The following is a 23372-nucleotide window of genomic DNA, read 5'->3' as shown; positions in this document are numbered from 1 at the left end:
TATTAAGGTTTCCACTTTAAATGTACAATTTTACCTCATTTTATTTATATGGAAATATTACAGAAAATGCAAATATCAATATTTGAAAAATACATTCCATTACACGGACTCCAAAGAAACAATGCTGCTAAGCGCCATGGTCCTATATGATGCTCTCGCCCCACACTGAGCACCACCCGGAATGGCTTGGAAGCCAAGGTGATCAACCCAAATGTGTGCCTGCAGTTTTGGCCCAGCCCTCCCCCTTGGTATAGCACACAGGTATGTCATGGTAACAGCCAACTCCACACATGTGCCAAAAAAGGACATTAAGTCATTAAGCTGAACAGGCTGCCAACTCAAGACTCCCTAGCTACAGAAAACCAATGTTGTCGGTTGTAACAGGTTAATATATTACTTATGCCACACAAAAAAGTAACAGTACAGGCAATGATCTTCCAAAGAAAATCTTTAAGGCATCTATGATGTTTCTGGAAATTTAATAAGTGTTTAGTCAAATAATCAGCTCTTCACTAAATTACTTCCACAAAATGAGAATGTGGCTTCCAAACGCTTTAGAAAGTTATTTGTCCTCAGCTTCCTCCTCTCCCCAGAGGGGCTGGGGAGCTTTGGTGCTTCAGATTAGGAGGGGCTGGTCTTGCCAGCCCCATGCCCAGTTCTCCTGGGCCTGGGCCCGAGGGAAGCAGTCCCAGGTCCTGGAAGAAAGCTTGTTTCAGGAGCTCTCTCTCAGTCTCAACCTGCAAGCTCCACGCGGGGCTGTCATGGAAGCGTTACATTTACTTGCTCATGCTACTGTCACCTGGGGAGTTAGTTTGCCTTTCAGATCTAAGCATTACATAGTTCAATAGGGGTTTTTCTCCAGATTAAAAAGAAACCTAGATGGAGATCAAGGTTTTCCCCTGTCCCAAGGCTTTTCCTCCACTTCATGCCTACAGATAAGATTAGCACAATACCGTTCAATACAACAAGTGGGAGACATGAACCGGGAGTGGTGGTGAACCCACAAGCACGCTGAGTTCCATGCAGGGACCCCATTCAGGGAGAGGAGAGAGGAAAGCTGAACAGGGCGGTCACAAATAACTCAGGGCTCTGAGGTAGAGGACTAGTGGTCACGTGGACCCCACTCCTGGAGAGAATATGGCAGGTGAACTGAACAATCTAATCCAGCCTCGACTAAGTTGGTAACTAGGGTTGACAATGCACAGGCAACAAACTCCAAACAGAACACATATTCTAATACATCATTCAGTGAGACACCACTAAAAGATAACTGAAAGTTAATAAGTCCTAAGTGTAGGCACTTAAGTTTGTGGGAAATTCCTGTGTTCGAGGATCATAGCAAGTTAGTTTTAGCCATTCCATTTATATATATAGCACATGGTTTGTACCTTCATCTTTAAAAAAAAAAAGAAAGGACTGTAAAGAACACACTGTATCATAAATCTGGTGATGAGCATGAGGCAGTTAAAAAGCTAATTCAGCGTAAAATGTTGACTGATTCAACAAATTATATTTCAATAAAGTTTATTCTTCCTGCTCTACTCAGTCACAGTTGGCAACTTTCTGAATGAATAAAATTGAGTTTTTTCTATTAGTATGTAAGCTATGGATTAAAATGTAACAAGAACAGCCAGGCAGTTCTAGAGTCAAGTCTGACGGCCTGGAGAGCACAAAGGGGACTGAGAGCACGTCAAGTCCCCCCAGGTCAGCCACCACTCAAGGATCCTGAGACACAGCCCTGCAAGCATCGGCACGGCAGGGAGAGCCTAAGACTGTGGAAAGGTGCTTTTTCTAGATCTACAAGATCTACCTGAAGCCAACGCAGAACTCACAAAATGTTCCCCCAACTTGTGGCAGCTAAGTACCATTGCTATCCCTGGACTCTGTGAAGAAAAAGAAGCTTGACTCAACAATTTCAAACATGATTTCAAGATTCTTAAGTGAAATTAGAGTGTTATTGAAATTGGTATAGTAGGGCAGGGGCAGGACAATCAATCTCATCCCTGATTGAATTTCCGTCCTGCTCTCTCTACCATGAACGTTAGAAGAACAGGTATAAAAGTACCGACTACCTCAATTCATATCTGAAGCATAATTATCTTACTTTCCAATTAAAGAACCAAGCCACCTAACTAAGGCCTACTTCCTCAGGCCCTGTTCAGGCAACAGAAAATGGAAACTGACCACATGCTTCACGTGGTCAGGTGTTTGCCAAGACTAGCTGTTTTCCTATAAAAATTCTATATGAAATATGTCACAGACTTTTGGGGACAGGAGAACTCTTCTAATTAATTTTTTCTTTGAAACATTGTGCACAAGCTCATATTAACATAGAAAGCATATATATCTTATAAATCCACAGAAATGTTAAAAAAAAACCGTAGCACTCTGGCTTATCAGCTCATTTTACACACATATTTAGGCAGTAGGATGTATAAGTCTACAGCGACATGGAGGACACACCATTATCCAAACAAAACAACAGGCTGCTGCTGCAAAAAAAATATTTAGTCCCTTTTACACATATATTCATACTTCATTAATACAAAAAAATGTAGTGGTTAAATGTCTGAAAAAAACAGTATGTATGATTGAGATTGTTAATCTCTGAGTATAGCTGTACAACACATATTGTTCATCTCAGAGTTTTGTTTTGTTTTGTTTTTAAAGCAGTGGTAGAAGTTTCTCTTTAAATGTGCATTTTTTTAAAAAACTGGCCAAACCTTCAAAAGAAAAGAAGTTTAACACTTCAGGATTAATGCAGTACTAGCAGCGACTAAGGCCTGGTAGGCTCTGGGGGCCTCATTCAGCACACGAGCGAGCCTTCCAAGATGGGGTCACACACACTTGGCCAGGGCCTTTGGCTGTTGGCTCTTATGGGGCAAGGACCTGGGACCTGGGACGGACAGCACTCACAACATAACTGCAAAGGTTTCAGCAAGAAGCACTCGTGTCAAGGAGATGGGACCTGCCAGCCTGAGGCTGGAGAGTCCCCTTCCCCTCACTTGGCCCGTGTCACTCTCCTGCTCCACATGACACTCCGCAGGAGTTTTCCCTTTAAGACTTAGTGTGAGCTGAGGTCCAGTCAAAGCCGATCATTAGAATCACTGATGCATGGATGCGTGAGGGTATTTTTGAATATGGATTTTTAAATTGGAATCACCAATAATGCAGCTATATAAAAAGTGCAGCACAATAAAAGTGCATTTTCTCCACCACTGCCTAGTGGCAGGTGACTGAGGACTCCATAGACAGGACACAGTAAGATGAGAGAACAAGACGGCTGCTAGGAGGTGTCAAGCTGCCACACCGCAATCCTGACACCCGAGTAGCATGAATACTGGTAAAGCTTTCAGTTGTTAAGGCCACAATTTTTCAGCTCTCATCTTTGAACCCTGCTTAGAAATATTTCACCTTTTTTAAAGGGGTAGTTCACTAAAAATACAGCTTAGCTTTTCCCAAAAAAAAAAAAAAAAGAGAGAGCGAGATTTCAGGGCAAGAGGATCCTATTACCTTTATGAAAACACTGTGCAGAAAAGTCCACAGCCACTTACCCTAGAGTAAAGCCAGCTCTTGTCGTGCAGCCAGATGCCAGCTTCCTACGGTTAGGCTCTGCCTAGGAAGTCCACCCAGTCAGGAAGACTTCATGAATGCTCTGAGATGGACACTAAGCTACTGGAAGGGAAAATGGTTTTCGAAGCATCCTTGTACATTGCTAGCAGAATGGGGTCTAATTCCTATCACATTTACCACTTAGGCTAAAAGACCTGGTCCAATTAGTGAGACGTCTAGTGACCTTGATCATAGTCTGATAAACTGACAATCACACAGAATTATTTGAGATGGGATCTGTCACACCACGGTCCTTAATTGCTCCAGTCTATTGCCGCAAGAACACAACTGCCAGCTCCTGCTCTGGGGGGTGGAGGGTGGGGGGGTCAGGCTGGTGAGCAGAGCAGCTGCTGGGGATGCAACCGAGGATGTGGCCTGGACCTTCCCGGGGGCTCACTAAGAGACCCCACCCAAAGTCAGTACATCAAAGCAAATGTTGCAAACTCGCACAGGCTTGTTCAGATCAAACTTTATAATAGGAATCTCCTTGGTCGAGCATTTATGGCAAAGAAGACGTCCGCAGTGACGACTGTGGGAAGCAAAGAAAGGAAGTGTGAGAGGGGTTCTCGAGAGCAGACTGCCGCCTGGCACGCGAGCACAGCACGGCAGTGCCCCATCGGACAAGCAAGCCCACGCCTGGCACTCTGAGGCCAGCTCTGCCCCTCGCCAGCCAAATCATACCAACGCATGTATAATTTATAGTCCATGATAACAAAATTCTAGCCAATAATTACGTTAAAGTGATCCTGGAGAAGCCTCTTTCTTTAAAGCTCAAGAAAGGCTCAGCAAGAGCCAAAGAAGCGTCTCCCTGTAATGGGAACAGCTCCTCAGTTCTCAGGACAGTGGCCTGTGCTCAGGCTGGGAAGCACACGTCCTGGGAGCGCAGTGATCAACTCAGCTTCACTGCAAGCAGGAAGCCTGGCTAAGACGACAGGAGGCCTGACAGGCCACCTAGCACTGTGAACCCCAGCATTCAGCAGGAAAGCCATCAGTCTGAGTGCCCGCTGGCCTCTGTACATCACTAGAAGTGTGCAGGGTCCCGTCACCTCATTGCTCCGTGTGGTCAAGTGTTGCCCAGGAGAGTACAGGGCCCTGGCAAGTTCATAGTTTACCATGGGAAAAGGCAGCAGCAATGGTATAGCAGAAATCCCCTTATTCCTCTGGCAAGTGATTGGTGGGGGGTGGGCGGGGACAGTCTTACCAGTGATGTTTGCGAGTTGTGACTCCAAACTTGGCAGTACACTCATAGCAATTGGAGCCGTCACACCACGGAGGCTCCTTGGACAGCATATCTGCAACACAGCACAAGACTAGTTCCTGTCAGATACCGACTGTGCCCAGCCAGACCTGGGGCTCAGAAGTAGCAGGGAAATGGCCCAGTAAATAAAGCAACACGTCGCAGAGGGACGTGAAGGATAAGAAAGCAACATACAGGCACGCTTCCTTTTATTGCGCTTTGCAGATATCGTACTTTTTACAAATTGAAGGTTTGTGGCAACCCTGCATTGAGCAAGTCTAGCAGTGCCATTTTTCCAAGAGCATTTTCTTACTTCATGTCTCTGTCACACTTTGGTAATTCTCAAAAATTTCAAACTTTTTCATTATTATTATATTTGTTATGATGATCTGTGATCAGTGATCTTTGATGTTACTATTTTATTTTGGCATTTTTTAACAATGAAGTATTTTTCAATTGAGGTATATACATTGATTTTTGGACAGTGCCACTGCATACGCAATAAACTACAGTACAATGTAAATAGAACTTTTATATGCGCTGGGAAGCCAAAAAAATTTGTGTGACTTAGTTTATTGCAATGTTCACTTTATTGTGGTGGTCGGGAACTGACCGAGGTCTGTCTATATTCTAAGTAGGTCAGGGAAAGTGGCACACAGGAAAATATGGAGAACCAGTGTCTGCCAGGCAGACGGGGGTAGGAAGGAAACAGTCTTAAGGCAGTGAAACAGCACAGTGTCTGTGGGGGAAACACATGCAGTCAGGGATGGTATGGCAGGGAGAGGGCAGACCAACAGCTGGAAAGACTGGCAGGGGCCCCATGGTAAGGGGAACAGGGATGGAGGGACCAGACAAGAGCAATGAAGGGGGCAGAATCCATCAGGTCTGGTGACTGAACACAAGTCGGGGGTGAGAGGGAGGCAGGGAGCAGGAAGGAGACAAAGGTGATTCCCAGGTTTCTGGACAGAGTCACTGAGTCTGAGGTGGGACCACTGGCAGGGAAGAGACATCAGAGAGAAGCAGAGCAGCAGAGGAGTTCAGTTTTGAGTCTGTGGAAGCTGTGGGGCATTCGGTTGGAAGTTACCAGTGTAGGTGACAGCAGCAACCACTAGCATTTCTCTAACCACATGCCGGCACTGCTTTGAGTGCTCCATGCAGAGAAGGAGACCGAGCTCACGGGGAGGAATCAATCGTCACCAAGCACCTTCCACATGCCAGCACTGCAGATGGTGTGGGCTCCTGATCTGAGCTCCTTAAAGGTTGACCAAGAGCACGGCAGAGAGTAGACTAGCTATAGCAACACCGCACTTTGGTGCTGGCTCTGCTACAAACCAGCTTTGTGACCTTGGGCAAGTCACCTACATCAAGATCACACAGCTACTAAGTATGTCTGAGCTCGTTTCTCTGCACATACCATGGGGCTAAGAACCCCGTTCCACCTGCACTGTGGGTGATGACAGCACAGTGGCACTTGAGACATTCTGAGTCTTTCTGCTACTTCAATGGGGACAAGTAAAGACTTGCAATATGACATTCATCAAGCGTGAAGCTCTCCTCGCCACAAAAGGAACACAGAGGAGGAAGTCAGTGGGGCTGAACCAGAAGGCAATTCTGAAGGACGCAGAGAAGTGGCATCAGCTGAAGGACAAAGGGTGTGCAGACACGCAGTCGGGAACCGTGGGAAGGGGGAATGCCTGGAGCTGTCAGGTTTCTGGTGGGATCTGGGGAAATGGGAAACTGACGGGAGCCCCAAAGCGGGACACCCAATAAACCAGATTTCCAAAAGTGACCCTCCCACTGCTGCTCAAAGGCCCTGCATGGCATTCACAAAGGCCTAAACCATATGGTGCCTGGAAAACTGCTGGTTCAGATCGTGAAGCAAGTCATTATGAGATTTCAAGGTCACCAATACATCCAGATAATCAACACCGTCACTGTGCCTGCACTGCAAGAGCAGAAAGTGGGCCACTCACCTAAGAGTCTAAACAGCAGCTGCTTGGTGGCAACCTGGTAGTTGAAGATGTTGACCCCTTGGTTGTTGTTCACCCCCAGGCGAGCACCCGAGCGGACAACGGCACGGCACAAGTTGGCGTTCCCTTTCATGTATGCCAAGAGCAGCACTGGAAACAAAACCACAGGTAGGGCTACTTCCCACCGCCGAGGGCAGGACAGAACCCTGGCAGGACACGTGTTGGCAAAGTCCCCACTGACACACAAGGGCCTTGGGGCTCTCGTGACAGCTCCGCAGAGGATCTGCAGCATCTTGCAGCCAAGGACCCAGCCACGAGCCAGGGGGTCCAGAGCAGCTCCAGCTCCAGAGACACACTCCTGCCCATTCAGAGCTCTGGCCACAAGAGCACTGAGGAGGGGTCACACACTGAAGGGAAAATATACCATTGTTTCAGCTGCCTTCCTCTGGCATAAAACACTGGGGGGCGGGGGACAAAGCTCTTTCCACACGATGTGCCTAGCTCTGAAGACTCGTGAGGCGTGTACACACGGAGAAAACAACAGATTAGTGCGGTACACCTGCGCCAGGAAGCTCTTCTACCCCGTGGAGCCTCTCTCCTGTGCAGGAGCAGGCCTGGTGGGCGCCCGGGCTCTGGCCAGGCCACCCTGCTGGCCCTCCCTACTGGGGCAGGAAGCACCTGCCTGCCTGTTCACCTGCTCCTGGACAACGGTGCTCACGGCAGTAGGCTCTGGGTCCAGCAGCTCACGCCCAGGGCTGACTCCTCTGAAACTCAGGCTCACCACTGCTGGCTTAAAAAACATGTTCATGAATCAAGGCCGAGAACTGATGACAAAATACTTGGTCCCATGCTAAGGTCTGGGACACCCTTTGGTGACTGCATTGCTGCCAAAGGCCATGAGGTTCTGTCTGGCAATGATGGCAAATGAATGGGAATACAGCAGCAGCAAAGAGCTCAGAGAGCCCTGGGCTAGGGAGAAAGAGATTTGGGTTTCATCTTTGTTTCCTTACTTGAAAAATGGGGACACATTATACGCACTGCTTACCTTATAAGGTTGTTGCGAGTATTCAACAAGAAAACGAATGCAAAAGTCCATCAAAAACACTATGAAAGCTACACAAATTAACACAGTGATTGTGGGTGGCTAGAGCACTACCATGACAGAGGCCTGTTTACTAAACCCCTCAAGTAGACGTCAGCCCTCATCTGTACATAACATGCCACTTTTTCAAAACACATAAATACGCACTGTGGCACATTTCCTCCTTCTGAAGCACCTGTGTGGTGGCTGTATTTCCTCTCTCTCTTGGGATCTGGAAGCTTGGGTAGGGATCTAGTTGACTGGATACGAGGTAGATGAGGGCAATAAAAACAGGTGGGCAGGCCTGTCTGGACGTGGATATGGCTTTGGAGCACTAGCCCCACTTCAGATGTGCTTGTGCCTAAAATCAGACACTGCCAAATTCCAAGTCAGGAATCGGTGACAGGTTCTCACAGAGCCCAGCCCACTGGGCTGAATGTCCTTAAGTAACGGCATGGGTGTCTTGTTTTTCGGCATGGGCTCTTATTTTTCTAGGAAGCAAGGAACACCAGTGAGACAGGACAGACAAAAATCTTATTACATACCTGTGTTTCCTTCTGCATCTGGTTTATCCAGAGGATACTCAGGCATGCACTCTAAGAAGAGATCAAAGATGGCTGCTGCGTTCTCCTTGCCATATTGTCCCAAAATGTGCAGTGGCGACTGGCCTCTGATAAAACAAGTTGGAAAAGTTAGGGATCTATCTGCCACAGCCATCATGCACAAGAGAAATGGGGTTTTCAGAACTCTGTGATGCTGGATAAATCTAAAGGACACAATAATCATAGAAGTTTTCCTAAAAAGTATTTTCAGAAAGAAGAATTCCAGGGTACTAAAGGCTGGTCAAGGGCCCTAGTGGACAGTTCTGCAGCATGCCCCTGGGGCTAATACAAGGTGCCCGTGACCACCAGCTCGGAGGGGCAGGCCAGGGGACGTGGAGCTCTGGCCTCTGCTCTGAACCACACACACTCACCGTAGATTAAAGGCTTCAGCATCCACAGTGCACTCTGTCAGGAGGACCCGGATGTTGTTGAGCCGGCCATGCATGACAGCGAGATGAAGAGCTGAGGAGGAAACTCTCTTACAGTGCAAGCCCAGAAGCACAGAGAGAAAATCTCGACTCCTCCTCACCCTCACAAACCTCCCTCTAAATGGGACTCGGCCAGAGCAGCCACTGTCCACTCACAGAACCATCCTTTCCATGCTTCACCATCCCCAAGAATGAGTCCTAAATGCAACCTAAGATTCACTTTCTGCCTCTGCCGTTATCCAAAGATGAGATTCAATGGTTTCACAAGAAGCCATTTAGGCCTCCAGAGTTACCACTCACATCAGGAGGTTGCTCAGGCCCTGGTCAGGAGCAGGGTGCATGCCTGGCTCAGAGCATTTCCTGTCACAGCACTGCCCCTGTAAGAGCCAACCTCTGGGAAGGGGAGCAGACCCAAGGAGGCAGTGCCCCTCCAACCCTAGAAGGGAGGGACTGCTCGAGGCACTCAGCACTGCACACGGGGAATGACTGGAAGTTACCATTATTTCCATTCTCATCCACAGCAGCAAAGTCCACTCCATTCTCCAAGAGGACTGAGCAAATGGTGGGCAGGTCCTGCTGGGCAGCAAGATGGAGGGCGGTCTGGCGGTGCTTGGTTAATTCATTCACTTTGGCTCCTGCAAGAAGCTGTTGAAGTTGATTACATGATCAGCCGTTCTACCACAACCAACCAAGGTCCTGTGTAAGGGACCAAGCCTGCCTATCTCCTGGCATCCACAGAGTCTGCCCTGCTGGCAAAGCTGGGAGCAAACTCCTGGTGAGGCACAGGCCAGCAAAACCTATCCCAAGGGCAAACTGGCAATTATCAAAATGTTTAAAAAGCCATTCCCTAGGACAGAGAAATTCTAAGACTTCAGTATATTAAACTACACAGGACTGCAGTGCACTATATAAGGATGTCCACTGCGTGTAACAGTAAAACCAGACTGCAGAAAAGATTTAGTTACAGAAATTATAATACATACAAACAATAGCACTGGGAGCCACTAAGATGTTAAAAATTTATGGCTTAACATGAAAGGATATCTATGCTATAGTAAGTTTTAAAAAAAGGCAAGTTAGGCCTCTCTTGCTTTCTGAGATGGCCCGAACTCTGTCTGTGGAGTGTGTTTCTCTCTAAATAAATCCACTACTTACCTATCAAAAAAACAAAACATAAAAATAAAAAAATAGGGCTTCCCTGGTGGCGCAGTGGTTGAGAGTACGCCTGCTCATGCAGGCGACACGGGTTCGTGCCCCGGTCCAGGAAGATCCCACGTGCCGCGGAGCGGCTGGGCCCGTGAGCCATGGCCGCTGAGCCTGCGCGTCCGGAGCCTGTCCGGAGCCTGTGCTCCGCAACAGTGAGAGGCCCGTGCTTACCATAAATAAATAAATAAATAAATAATAAATAAATAAAATTTAAATTTAAAAAGGCACGTTAGAAGACAGGAAGATAGTGTGATTCCATTTGGTGAGACAGAGATAAGAGAACTATATATACACACACAAACATACACAAACTGTGAAGGTGTTTAAAAGCATACACGCCAAACTCAGGGAAGAGTCAGGAGTGAAAGGGAGTTACTAACTGCTTTATATCCTTACATGCTTTAAGGGATATAAATAAATCCACAATAAAAATGTACTTTTTAAAATTAGTTTTTTGAAAGAAAGAAAGTAACACAAAGAATTACAGAATCAAAGGCAGGAAGGTCCTTTAAATAGTGTCTTATATATTCATTTAGTATCTGAAGTTCATTCATCATCCACTTCCTAATAAAGTTTCAAAGACAGCTGCTGTTAACAGAACAGAACCTCTACTTTGCAGTCAAAGCCCAATTTGCCTCTCCTGAGGTCTGCAGCCATCTTTGGTTCCTTTGTCTGTGTGTGCAGGCACTCTGCCTCTGGGAAAATCTAGGCAGTGATAAGCTTCTCTGGTTCTGACCCTGACTTCCAAGTCCCAGCCCCCCAGACCTCTGGGTGCCTGGTCAAATCACTCATAGGTCCAAATAGGACATGCCATAGAGGGGTATTCATGGTCGTGAGTGCTGTGCTAGGGTCATCGCTAACCCTAACCTTTCTCAGTGGAGAAAGGCACTGTTTCAGTGTGAATAGGTTCCAACATTAAGCTATACCGATTCATAGACAAAGGACTACATGGCCATTGTTTGGAAGATCAGCTGTTTCTAGGGACTCCAATCACCTGCAAGATCAAGGCTTAGTAAAACAGAGGCATGACCTTGAGGAAGGGGCCCTGACCCTCAAAACACCTAGGTTCCTAGGGTGGCAGGCAGACTGACACACACGGGGCGCAACTCCCTATTCACGTCTGCCTCCTTCACTGCTCCCCACATCCAGTCTGCACCCGGCATCTGTCAGACCCACCTCCTCATCACTGTCCAGTCCATCCTTCCCTGTGGTTGCCTCCCCTAGGCCTCTTCTCTGCTGACACTGCCCCCACACCCTCACACCCCACCCCCAAGGCAGATGCTCTCTCAGCTCCAACACATGTCAAGTCATAAAGATTTTCCTAAAAAGAATTCTTCAAAAACAAAAATGGCAGGGCACCAAAGGCTGGGCAAGTGCTCGAGCGGTCAGTTCCGATGGGAGGCAGCAGCAAGTGGCAGCTCTGTAAGCCAGCCAGGTGACGTGGAGGCCTGGTCTTGGCTCTGGACCACGCTCTCAGCTCAAACACTCTACTACTCAAAGGATGAAGGCCGCTCACAGTTCTTGGTTTGAAATATGAGACCCCATGACCTGGCTTCTATCTCTCTCTCCAACCACATCTCCTTCTACTCTCTGCTCAAATTTCAACCAAACTTTGCCACTTGAAAAACCACATGCATTTTCCAGTCTCCACATCTTTGCTCAGACCCTTCCCCTGCCTGGGTGGCATTAAGTTGTCCTGGAAAAGACAGGCTTTGGGGTCAAAGAGAAATGGCCAAATTCCCAGCTATACTCCTAACTAGTTGATTTTCCTTCCTTCCTTCCTTCCTCCCTCCCTCCCTCCCTTCCTTCCTTCCGTCCTTCCTCCCTCCCTCCCTCCCTCCTTCCCTTCCTCCCTCCCTCCTTCCCTTCCTCCCTCCTTCCTTCCCTCCCTCCCTCCCTTCTTTCTTTCTTATTTATCTATCTATCTATCTATCCATTCATTCATCCATTGCTGCATGTAGGCTTTCTCTAGTTGTGGCAAGTGGGGGCTTCTCATTGCAGTGGCTTCTCTTGTTGCGGAGCACGGGCTCTAGGTGCGTGGGCTTCAGTAACTGTAGCACGCGGGCTTCAGTAGTTGTGGCTCGCAGGCTCTAGAGCACAGGCTCAGTAGTTGTGACACACGGGCTTAGTTGCTCCGCAGCATGTGGGATCTTCCCGGACCAGGGATCGAACCCATGTCCCCCTGCAATGGCAGGCGGATTCTTGACCACTGCGCCACCGGGGAAGTCCACTGATATTCTTGAGGGAAGAAAATTCTTTGAGATTAAATTTTCTCCTTTGTAAAATGTAAAACATTTCCTACATCCCTCTGAGTAGTTTTGAGAATTAAGATGCAGTAAGCTCCCTGACATCAGTACTGGTGATAGTTTTTTAGATCTGACACCAAAAGCAAATGCAACAAAAGCAAAAATAAAAAACTGGGACTACAAACTAAAAAGCTTCTGCACAGCAAAGGAGAAACAATCCAATTAAAAATGCGCAAAGGATCTGAATACATATTTTTCCACAGAAGACATACAGATAGCCAACAGGTACATGAAAAGATGCTCTACATTACTAATCATCAGGGAAATGTAAATCAAAACCACAATGAGAGGGACTTCCCTGGTGGTCCAGTGCGTAAGACTCCGAGCTCCCAACGCGGGGGGCCCGGGTTCGATCCCTGGTCTGGGAACTAGATCCCGCATGCATGCTGCAACTAAGAAGTCCACATGCTGCAACCAAAAAAAAAAAAAAAAAAGATCCCACACGCCACAAGGAAGATCCCACATGCCACAAGGAAGATCCCACATGCGGCAGCTAAGACCCAACGCAGCCAAAATAAACAAATAAATAAATAATAAACAAACATTTTTTAAAAGCCCATGAGATACCACCTCACACCTGTTAGAATGGTTATTATGAGTAACAAGTGTTGGCAAGGACGTGGAGAAAAGGGAAGCCTCGTGCATTGCTGGTGGGAATGTAAACTGGTGTAGCCACTAAGGAAAAAAGTATGAAGGTTCCTCAAAAAATTCAACATACATCTACCATACGATCTAATAATTCCACTTCTGGGCATTTTTCCAAAATAAACCCCCACTAATTCAAAAAGATACATGCACCCATGTTTAATTGCAGCATTATTTTCAGCAGCCAAGATATGGAAGCAACCTAAGTATCTGTGACGGAGGGATGGATAAAGAGCTGTGTTATGTATATACAATGAACACTATTCAGCCGTAAAAAGGAATGGAATCTTTTGCAGCAACATGGCTGGACCTTGAGGGCATTATGCTAAGTGAAATAAGTCAGAAAGAGAAAGACAAATACCGTATGACCTCACATGTGGAGTTTACAAAACAGACAACAAAAAACCCCCAAGCTCACAGATTCAGAGAATAGACTAGTGGTTGCCAGAGGCAGGGGTGAGGGCTGGGCAAAATGGGTAAAGGGGGTCAAAAGGCACAAACTTCCAGTTACAAAATAAGTAAGTCACGGGGGTGTGATGCACAGCATGGTGACTACAGTGAATAAACTGTGGTGTATATCCGAGAGTTGCTAAGAGAGTAAATTTAAAAATCCTCATCACAGGAAAAAAATTTGTTGTAACTACATATGGTGACAGATGTTAACGAGACTCGAGTTGATCATTTTGCAAAATATACAAATACCAAATCAATGTTGTATACCTGAAGCCAACTTAATGTTGTTTGTCCATTATACCTCCAAAAACGATTTTAAAACTCATGAAAACAAGAGAGTGGGGGGGAAGGGGGGAGGGGGGAGGGAGGGGTGGGGAGAGGGAGAGTGTGCGCGCACTCGCTGGAAAGCACCAGCTGAGCGCCTGACACAGAGCCGGCAGTCAACGGAAGTGACCTCCCTTCCCTCGATGCTCCCACCCTGCCACCGCCACCCACACGCTGCCTTCCCTCGTGGCCTCACTCCAGCATCTGTCTGCCCACTGGGCACTCAGGACACACTGCCCACAGACACACCTGCTTTCCTCAGTGTACCGGCTACCTCCCCAAATTCCTGCTGGCCTTTCACAATACCTGGCCAAACACCTGTGATGAGAGTCCGCACACACTCTACAACATGCTTTGTCCACACGTTTCATGCGATAATGTTTCAGCGACACTTACCAAATTGCGGACAATAATCTCTGAGCCTGCTTGGACAGCAAGGTGCAAAGGGGTCAACTTGGAAGCATCCTGGACTCTGGAATTCACGTTAGCCTGGACGCTGATCAGGAAGAGCACACTTTCGATATCAGAGTTCTGAACTGCCACGTGAAGAAAATTCCGGCCCTTGTTATCCACCTAAGGCAACAAGTGGGAACCAAAATATTAGTGGGCTCCCCCTGCAAGAGGGCCTCCTGAGCAGCTGCGAGCTGCACTGACCACTGGAAGGGCCACGGTGTAGTCCTCCCTCAGCTCCAGAAGCTCCCTCCCAAGAACCAACACTCAATGTCGCGCTACACCCCACGCCCCACACCCACCATAGACCCACACTGCGTATTTATGCGTGTGACCACATGTGCGTGGTCAGAAAAAGGGAGCTAACCCAAGCTGCCCCGGCATCCTCCTGAAGCAGGAGTGGACTTGGAAGGCCAAGAAGGAGACAACCTGAAGGACAGGGAAAGAAAAGCACCAGAATACTGGGATGCATGGGGAAAGGCAATGGTGGACAGCGGCTTTGGGCGTTTCCTGCTTTGGCTAAAACAAGCACCCAGAATTCTAAAAACCACAGCTGCAATGCCAGCCTGACCCTTGAGCAGCCAAACAAACCTTCAGAAATTTCCAGAAAGTCTCTTCTTTCACTGAGCTACAGGATAATAATACATGTTGGGGGAGGTCGCCAACGGTATGTCATAGACTTTGCACCACTGATGTAAAGCAGACAGAAGCCCACTCACATCAAACCACACAGGACACTACAACTACCAGAGCTGCCATATCAGTGTGAGGGCTCAGGAGGAAGTGAGGGAGACACACATGCTACACACACACCACATTCCGTCTCACACACACACACACACACACACACACACACACACACACACACAGCAACATATCTGCAAAGGACTTCGATCAACAGCACCCGTTTCAGGCTAGATGGGGAGGAAATGTGAAATGACTATCTCCATTCATGAATATTTTACCCCATGTGAGCAAGAGTGAGGTCAACACCTACTCGATCAGTCACACTCAGGCAAATGCTGAAGAAAAGGGATATACGGAAGCCTGAAATACAAAGCAAAAGTCTCCACCCGTGTTAGTACTTTTGTTCAGGTCCCAAGTTTCCAATTTACCTTCATAAATGGCTACTCATAAATCTTGGCGTAAATAGACAAATAAAGTGCTGGATGGAGATTCAAGTGTCTGAGAACTGACTTCACAAACCCATCCCAGCTCCCGCCTTAAATCAGTTGCCTCTGTCCTTTCCCGCCGAGTCTGATGTTGCAGGTCAACAGCTCACCATCCACAATAAGGACAACTGAGCCTGCTAAGCTGAATGCTGACAGCTCCTCTAAAACCCAACATGACACCAAAAGCTCAAGTTCAATTTAACCCTTTTAAGACATTCATTACTAGGGCAAGTAAACCACCCAGCAAAAGCAAAGAATGCCCTCAGTTGTACAAACACAGAATTCCTGTCCCTGGGCCCAGCCTCCGCCAGCTCCCTTCCACACATGGCACCAGCAGGTGGCTGGCATGCAGGGCAGAGCAGGCACATTCCATCCAGCACTGACAGGACATCTGAATGGCCAAAATTTAAGGGGAGTACAAATGTCTTTAACGAGAAGAGCCCTGTTTAGTTGGTGACACATGTTTAGTGCTTGGGGCGCCATGGAGAATGTTGGGTGCCGGTCACTCACCTGCTCAGCAGCCCCGGACTCTCGTTTCAGGATGGCCTCGGCTGCCTTGTTGTTCTTGTAGGTCATGGCACAGGCAAAGGGGGTCAGGCCCTGCCTGTCTCGGACATTCAGGTGGATGTCAGGGTGGGAAATCAGCAGCTGAATGATGACGCCGTGTTGGTTGCTGATGGCCACATGGACAGGCGTTCTTCCTTCTGCATCCTGTGGGGACAAGGCACAGATTTCAATGTCCAAGCAAACATAAAACCCAGGAAAAATACGAAGGGGAATAACCTGTAAACAGAATTCAGTTCTGAGAATCAATACTGCCACTCTGTATTTGAAATCAGTTTTTCAAGAGGCCAAACACAGAGATGACTGACAGCCACTCCCCGTTACCTCCACGCTCCAGTGACCAGGGGCACAAACACATTTGGTTTAGAAAAGCTGTGATATGGGCTTTCCTGGTGGTGAAGTGGTTGGGAATCCGCCTGCCAATGCAGGACACACAGGTTCGAGCCCTGGTCCGGGAAGATCCCACATGCCGCAGAGCAACTAAGCCCGCGTGCTACAACTACTGAGCCTGCGCTCTAGAGCCCGCGGGCCACAACTACTGAAGCCCACGCACCTAGAGCCCGTGCTCCACAACAAGAGAAGCCACCACGAGAAGCCCGCGCACTGCAACGAAGAGTAGCCCCCGCTCGCCACAACTATTTTATAAATAAAATAAATAAATTTATATAAAAAAAAAAAAAGCTGCAGTCACCCTCACCTCTAAGTTAAACCACTACTTATCTGGCTGCAGGGCCAGATAAATCTTTTCTGTTTTTGGCCGCACAGTGCGGCACATGGGATCTTAGTTCCCCAACCAGGGATCGAACCCGTCCCCTGTATTAGAAGAACCTTAACCACTGGACAGCCAGGGAAGTCCGCTACACAAATCTTTACAGGCTAGAACGTTGAAAAGCATCAAGGAACGTAACTCAGGGATGCCCTATTGAGCTACTGGAACATTTTCCTAAACACAGTACTCAGCTTGGGATAGGAACAAATTCTCAATGGAAATCTGTAAAAAATGTGGACAGGAGGCAAAGAAAAGTTGATTGAACGAACCTTCCTCACTTTGTAGAAAGGACAAAGGCAAAGAGACGAAAAGTCTTAACCTGAAATCATTAAAACTACTAGACAGGCTACATGACCCAAGAGACAGTCACTTCGTGTGTCCGTCCCTTAGGCCCATTCATGGAAAAGCAGAGGCCCGAGACCAGAGACTCTGCAAGGTCCCTGGCCATAAGAGGTGATTTCCCTGATTCTGGGGTTACCATCCATCTTCCTGGAAAAGAGATACTCTCCTTACCTGTGCATTTACATTGGCACCAAACTCCAGAAGACACTGTATCGTCTCTTCCAGCCCCCAGGAGGCTGCCAGATGCAAGGGGGTCTGCCCATCTCTGGCCTCTTCCTCTCCTTCTCCATTAGCACCAGGTTGTCTGGGACTATTCACATCGCAGCCACTGAAAGGAAGGGGAAGTAAAAGGAACGCATGCTTCCACCGAGCCTGAAGGCATGCTAACAGGTGTAAAGCAGCAGCCTCATCCAACCCAACAGAAAGGCTGCCACCACCAGGGACTGCAGTCCTTGCTTCTTGGCCTCAAATACGGGTGTGTGTGTCCTGCTCCCACAGATTTTTTTTCTTTTATTTTTGGCCACGCCACGCGTCTTGCAGGATCTTAGTTCCCCGACAAGGGATGGAACCCGGGCCCCTGCACTGGAAGCGCAGAGTCCTAACCACTGGACTGCTAGGGAATTCCCTTGCTTCCCTAGATTCTTTGGCAATTGCCCCTGGGGGCAACCTGGGTATCAGAACGCTTAAAAACTCCCCCAGGGGACCTGCATGCATTTAAAGTTTGAGAATTACTGCTCTAAAGCTTTCCTGAATAACCTCAGCTCCCACACCTCCTGTACTCTGAGGCCGTGGAGGCTGGCATGACTCAGGCACCTTGGTGGAGTCCTGCAGAGGCCACTCGGTCTCCTCCACCCCAGCCTCCCGGTCTCACTGTGTGAACTGGTCTGATGTGACTACAGGGACCTATATGGCTCCCAAAGCAGGAAGCTGGCTTAGCTTTTAGATTCTTTGATCTGGGCACATAAGCCCCTCTCCCTGACTGACTTGATCTGACAGAACAATGACCCTCTCTAGCCTTCATTACAAAGGTCAAGCTAGCTACAGGCAGGTCAAGACTATAGTTGGAGTAAATGAGAAAAGGGCCAGTTTGCGATACGCTGAATAAGATCTGGAGGGATACTCAGGCCTCTCAGACCTGCGAATAAGAAAGCAGGCGGTAGACTCGTCGTTTCCATCAATGGCTCTGTGCAGCAGGGTCTGAAGGCACCCACTAGGTCCTGGGCCCCAGCACGTGGCGTCACAGCCATGTCTGACCTGCAGGAAAACACAGGTCACTCACAAGCACTGCCAAGCAAAGGTAAACACGTTTATTACCATCTGTGAGCCCTACGCACATCATTAGACCCAGTTTTCAGGCGAGACACAGTAGATAGTTAACTGAGATTTAGTTTAATCTGTACCATTCATTAGTTTTACAAACACTGATTAAAATCTGCTCGGTGCAAGTTTTTGCACTAGGTCCTGCGGGAGGGGTTTGAGAAATAGAAGGAAGATATGTTTGATTAGTGCCCTCTAGAGCTGTGTCCTAGAAGGGACAGAAAACACACACAAATGCCTGCACACACACACGAGCCCCCCGGTAACACACACCTGTAAACAGCAGGTAATCTCAAGAACGGTTGGGTAAACCCCCAGGTTTAAAATGCCTCTATGTCACATTTCAGGCCCTTCAGAAAACTAAGTGAGCTTCTGGGGCTACCTCCACTTTTGGAGCCTGTCTTCTGAATAAGGGGGACAAACCTGAGATTTGAGAACTTATCACTGTGGTAACAGTGAGGACATCCCACAGCCAGTTAAGCCACCACCGGAGCAGACGCCTGAGGAAATGCCTCAGCTCTCTTGCTTCTTGGTAGTTTTCTTGATAAAGACACCCTACGAAAAGGTGTTGGCCAAGGCTACGTTGAACCCGCAAGCTTCTTTAACATGACCTTTGACTGCTTGTCCTTGACCCAATCTGTTACTTGGTAGATCTCATGCTCCTTATGATTGCTACGGAGGCCCCAAATCCATCTCTGACACAAAATATCCCCATGTGTAAACGGAGCTGAAGTTGAGCTTGTCTCACCAGAGTGGATGCGATGTCCTCCAGATTATCTGCCAGCGCAAGCCACAGTGGGGGGTTCCCCTTCTCATCTGGCACAGACATGTCAGCTCCTCGGGTGCATATGGCATCCACGACAAGGGGAAGCTGATTTCTGATGGCCAGCTGAAGAGCTGTCTCCCCATCCTGAGTCCTGCTGGGACATGGACACCAAAACCAATGTTTGTATCTGGGGCCAAATGGTTAAAGCGTGCCCTTCTGGGCATCCTAGAGGCCAGAGTCCACTGTATCCCTTAAACACACTTCACCCACATTCACTAATATTCTTTCAGAGAAAGTTAACCTGTCAATAGCATCTGTCCCTCCTGTCTTTTTAAAAAATACAGCCAGGCTATCCTATTGCACAGAGAAGATAACTGCCAAACATGCCAGCATGCTGAAATCTTACAGGCATACAGCTGCTTTCAACAGCATCTGAATAGAATGTCACCCCAACTACCCACTTGACAAAACACTTTCACCCACTCAGTCATTCTGGGTCAGGCGACATTGGAGATAAATTCCTTTGAAAAAGCAAAAATAATAAAAATTTAACTGTGTATTTTCGCCCCTCAAGCCTTTTGATAGCTCATCTGTTGGAATGTTCTTCATTATAACTGAAAATTCCTACTTTTAAACAATTGATTTTGGACTGTCCTTTTTAATGAGATTTGTGCAATATTGTGCCCTGGTCTCGAAAGGTTCAAATAAGAGCAAAGCACACAATTCTCCTTCTGAGTCTATGATTACATTTAATTACAACACTGCATTGGTACTTTTTCAGAGTCATTGTTTCTCTCCCTTTAACAGGGAACAAAACTCTTTTCTACAAGCAAGGCTATGAACCGTCCCAACTAAACGTGGCCTGGTGCTGTGGCGGAGTGCTGTTCCAGCCCACCTGACGTTTATGTCCGCCTGGTGCTCCAGGAGAAAGAGCGCGCTCTTGCTGTCCTGCCGCTGCATGGCCATGTGCAGCAAGGTCTGCCCGTCGGACATGGTGTCGTTGATGCAAGCCCCGGAGCCCAGCAGCTGGGCTGCGATCGTGTGCATGCCTGGGAAAGAGACAAGCCCCGATTAACGTGGGCTCAGCTTCTCCCACTTCATCAACCTCTTACTACAACAAACACCCTCTCAACTTTGCAAAGCCAGCAGTTCTCCACTGGATATTACGGGCTGAACCCAAACAGAAAGGCTGTCCTACGACAAATGATTAGCTCCGACCCTTCCACCTCCCTTCCCCTAGCGCCCACTGTCTGGCGTATGTCTGTCTGCAGGCCCTGGCACCACCTTACCAGTCCATAATGCCAGGCCCAGCACAGTCTGGTCTCGGGAATCCTTGAGGCTGAAGTCTGGAATAATTTGCAGGTTGTTGGTGGCATGAAGAGCATTAGCTATATTTTTTAAAAGAAAAAGAACACTTGATTTCACCATCCCATGGATCCCATCTAAAGTATTCAAGAGACTACCAGCTCAATTTCAAACTGACTGACTGATCATTTCTATACAGAGAACTGATAAATCTTGTTGTGGGAAGTGGAAGCCAAGACATTTGATATTTTGGAGCAAAGTTTATGAGGAAAAATGAATGGTTTTAAAGGTTAAAATACTGAATCTTCACAAAAGGAAAACAGAGTCCACTATGGAAACACACCTTAATTACTTGATTACTGAAAAGAGGATCAAAACAATGCCCTGGTGACATTTCCCTAACACATAAGTCCTACCATCGTATACCTCCTGTGTGGGCTAAGAAAAAGGCACGGCCTATCTAACACCCCACTTCCTTCCATGAGCTCAGTGCTAAAAGATGCCGGCCTTAACAAGGATGCAGGAAAGAGTAAAACAAATTTCAAGGCAGGAAAGAGAAAAATTGGAAGATGACTTTCTGAGGGAAACGGGCCTCCCTTGTGGCAGGGGCTTCCCTCGGCCCCTCTTTCTGGCTCCTCTCTCATGGTTCACCTGCCAGGGAGGCTCAGAGGTGGGCGAGAGAGCTGACCGGCTCGTGGAAGACCGGCGGCGGCAGAGTTTCCAGAGACAGTGCTCACGCCAAGGCAGAACTCTGCTTGACCCGCCCCGAAGTGGCCTGGGGCCACACCCCGAAACACCAGAGGAGCAGCCAGAGACTCTAAACCTTAACCCCGCGGGTGAAGTGAGCAGGCCCCATCCTGAAAACGTACACAGAGAAAAACAGTAGCCGGAGCCAGAATATATGCTTATCTGGTTTGACCGCAAAGGATTTTTGGGGTAAGAAAACTCACCAATAGAAGAAACATCAACTCTGTCATTAACTACTCAAAACCACTGTGCAAAGGTCACGGTGATGGGCAGTAATCCCTAACTACCTACCTTTTTGCTCCAGGATGACAGACACCACATCTGGATGATTATAGGCAATCGCCATGTGCAGTGGTGTCTGCAGGTAGACGCTGCTGTCCGCTGAGCTGGGCAAGGATGCAGGCTGCTTTGGTGAAGGCAGGGCCTCCTCCGTCTGTAGGTTTGGGTTGGCTCCCTGCTGCAGAAGCTCTGCAGTGAGGTTGGCCAGGCCATGCCGACAGGCCGTGTGCAACGGGGTTTCTCCCTGAACAGAAATGAATAGTCCCAGTCAGAGCACTTCAGCCTAGGAGGCCCCTTCACAAAGGGACAAAGACAGCCTACGTGCTGCAACTCAGTCCCCAGTGCCAGGCACAGCCCCTGGCTCATCCTGTCACCAGCTCCATGAGGTCTGTCCCACTCCTCAGGTCTCCTCTCCTTCCCTTTCTCCTGTGCCACCATCCTTAGTTCCTCCAATGTCCTCCCAAGCACCCTCCGAACACCCTGGGTCCTCATCTTCTGCATTTCCACCCTTCACTCAGCTTTTAGAATTATGTTGCTAATTATAAAAATAATACATTATTATTATTATTAAACAGACGACCTCCGAGCGTCACTAAAATAAACACTGTAGAAATCAGAAAAGCCTCACATCCACAGCCCCACAGATAAGCGGTGCTGTCAGTCGACCGTCACAGCTTTTTTAACCCCCTCCAGCACACTGATGCCCTGATTCTTTCACCAGCTTGTACCAACCTCATCTTGAATTCTGATCAAGAAACACCTCTTTCCCCCACTTTTTAAAATTAAAAAATTTTTAATTGGTATTAGAGGTACCTGATTCAATATTCAAAAGGTGCAAGAGTATACACTGAAAAGAAGTTTCCCCTCGTGCCTTCCCCCCCACCTACCCAATTATCCTCCCCTGAAGGAACCATTATTACCAGTTTCATGTTTCTCTCCAGTGACGGAATATTCACACAAAGACATATACACGTGTATATATGTGTGAATACATACATGTGTACACCTGTACACACACACACACACACGCAGACACACACACTGGATCTTTTCACCCAAACAAACTGAACACACTGCTCTGCACCGGCTCCTACCGAAGCTACACATCCTCACTGTTTAGAGTCCAAGAACTTCATCTTCAAGGCCTGCTGTGAAAAACAGCAAGGTTTCACCTTGTTTTCCCTAAAAAAAATTCTCCTTTCCCAGAGGGAACCACTTTGAATGCTTTGAGCGGGTTTTGTATTTCCTCATTTCTAGCTAACGTGTTTTTATTGCCGCCTCATCACCTTCCCCGGTGTGGGATCCCCTGTGGGTCCTGCCACTGTGATCTCACCGGGTGATAAGGATTTGGCTCTTTCACTTCTTTCCCCCGTGGACCCCTTCCCACCCCACCCTCTCCCTACAGCCTCCTCCTCAGGCTGTCTTCTGCTCCAGCCCTTCCCCCCACACAGCCTCCCTAGGTACGCTTATCTACGCCCATGACTTCTACCAGGGAATACAAGCAGGGGACTCTCAAACCAGGATCTCCAGCCTTGTCTGTATATCTAATTTTCCCACTGCCTGCAGGATATCCCTGCCTGAATGTTTAAAAAGGAGTTCAACAATCACAAAATGGAATTCACTCTCCCCACAGCAGTTCTTCCCCCTGGCCAGTCCCCTGCTTCTCTTCTTGGATCCAACACAACCGTCTTAACACCTCTCCAGCCCTTGCTTCTGAGAGCCACAGAGGTAGGTCCTATGGACTATCATTCTGCAATTCCTCTGAAACCCCTCCCATTGGGTCCAAATCTAGTATCA

At 47.9% G+C, this 23372-nt stretch overlaps 1 protein-coding gene across 2 annotated transcripts in view; it reads right to left on the bottom strand.

The window, feature by feature from the left end:
• Positions 1-14: 14 nt before the first annotated feature.
• The window catches only part of ANKFY1 (ankyrin repeat and FYVE domain containing 1), a 76835-nt gene continuing 53477 nt past the window's right edge, over positions 15-23372 (bottom strand). For both annotated transcript variants that reach the window (XM_082678363.1, XM_082678364.1), the window contains 14 exons: positions 21588-21819; positions 20534-20632; positions 20140-20293; positions 19227-19395; positions 18297-18415; positions 17333-17489; positions 15997-16197; positions 14261-14437; positions 9428-9575; positions 8874-8964; positions 8446-8570; positions 6823-6969; positions 4814-4904; positions 15-4141 (listed from right to left, as the gene is read on the bottom strand). In XM_082678363.1, the coding sequence (XP_082534489.1) occupies positions 4009-4141; positions 4814-4904; positions 6823-6969; positions 8446-8570; positions 8874-8964; positions 9428-9575; positions 14261-14437; positions 15997-16197; positions 17333-17489; positions 18297-18415; positions 19227-19395; positions 20140-20293; positions 20534-20632; positions 21588-21819 (2043 nt within the window). In that variant the 3' untranslated portion in view covers positions 15-4008. The remainder of the gene's footprint in view (positions 4142-4813; positions 4905-6822; positions 6970-8445; positions 8571-8873; positions 8965-9427; positions 9576-14260; positions 14438-15996; positions 16198-17332; positions 17490-18296; positions 18416-19226; positions 19396-20139; positions 20294-20533; positions 20633-21587; positions 21820-23372) is intronic.

The sequence above is a fragment of the Grampus griseus genome, assembly GCF_964374135.1.
Source record: "Grampus griseus genome assembly, chromosome: 20".
Classification (NCBI taxonomy): domain Eukaryota; kingdom Metazoa; phylum Chordata; class Mammalia; order Artiodactyla; family Delphinidae; genus Grampus; species Grampus griseus.
Note: the sequence above shows the minus strand (reverse complement) of the source record. Positions and strands in the feature narration are given on the sequence as shown.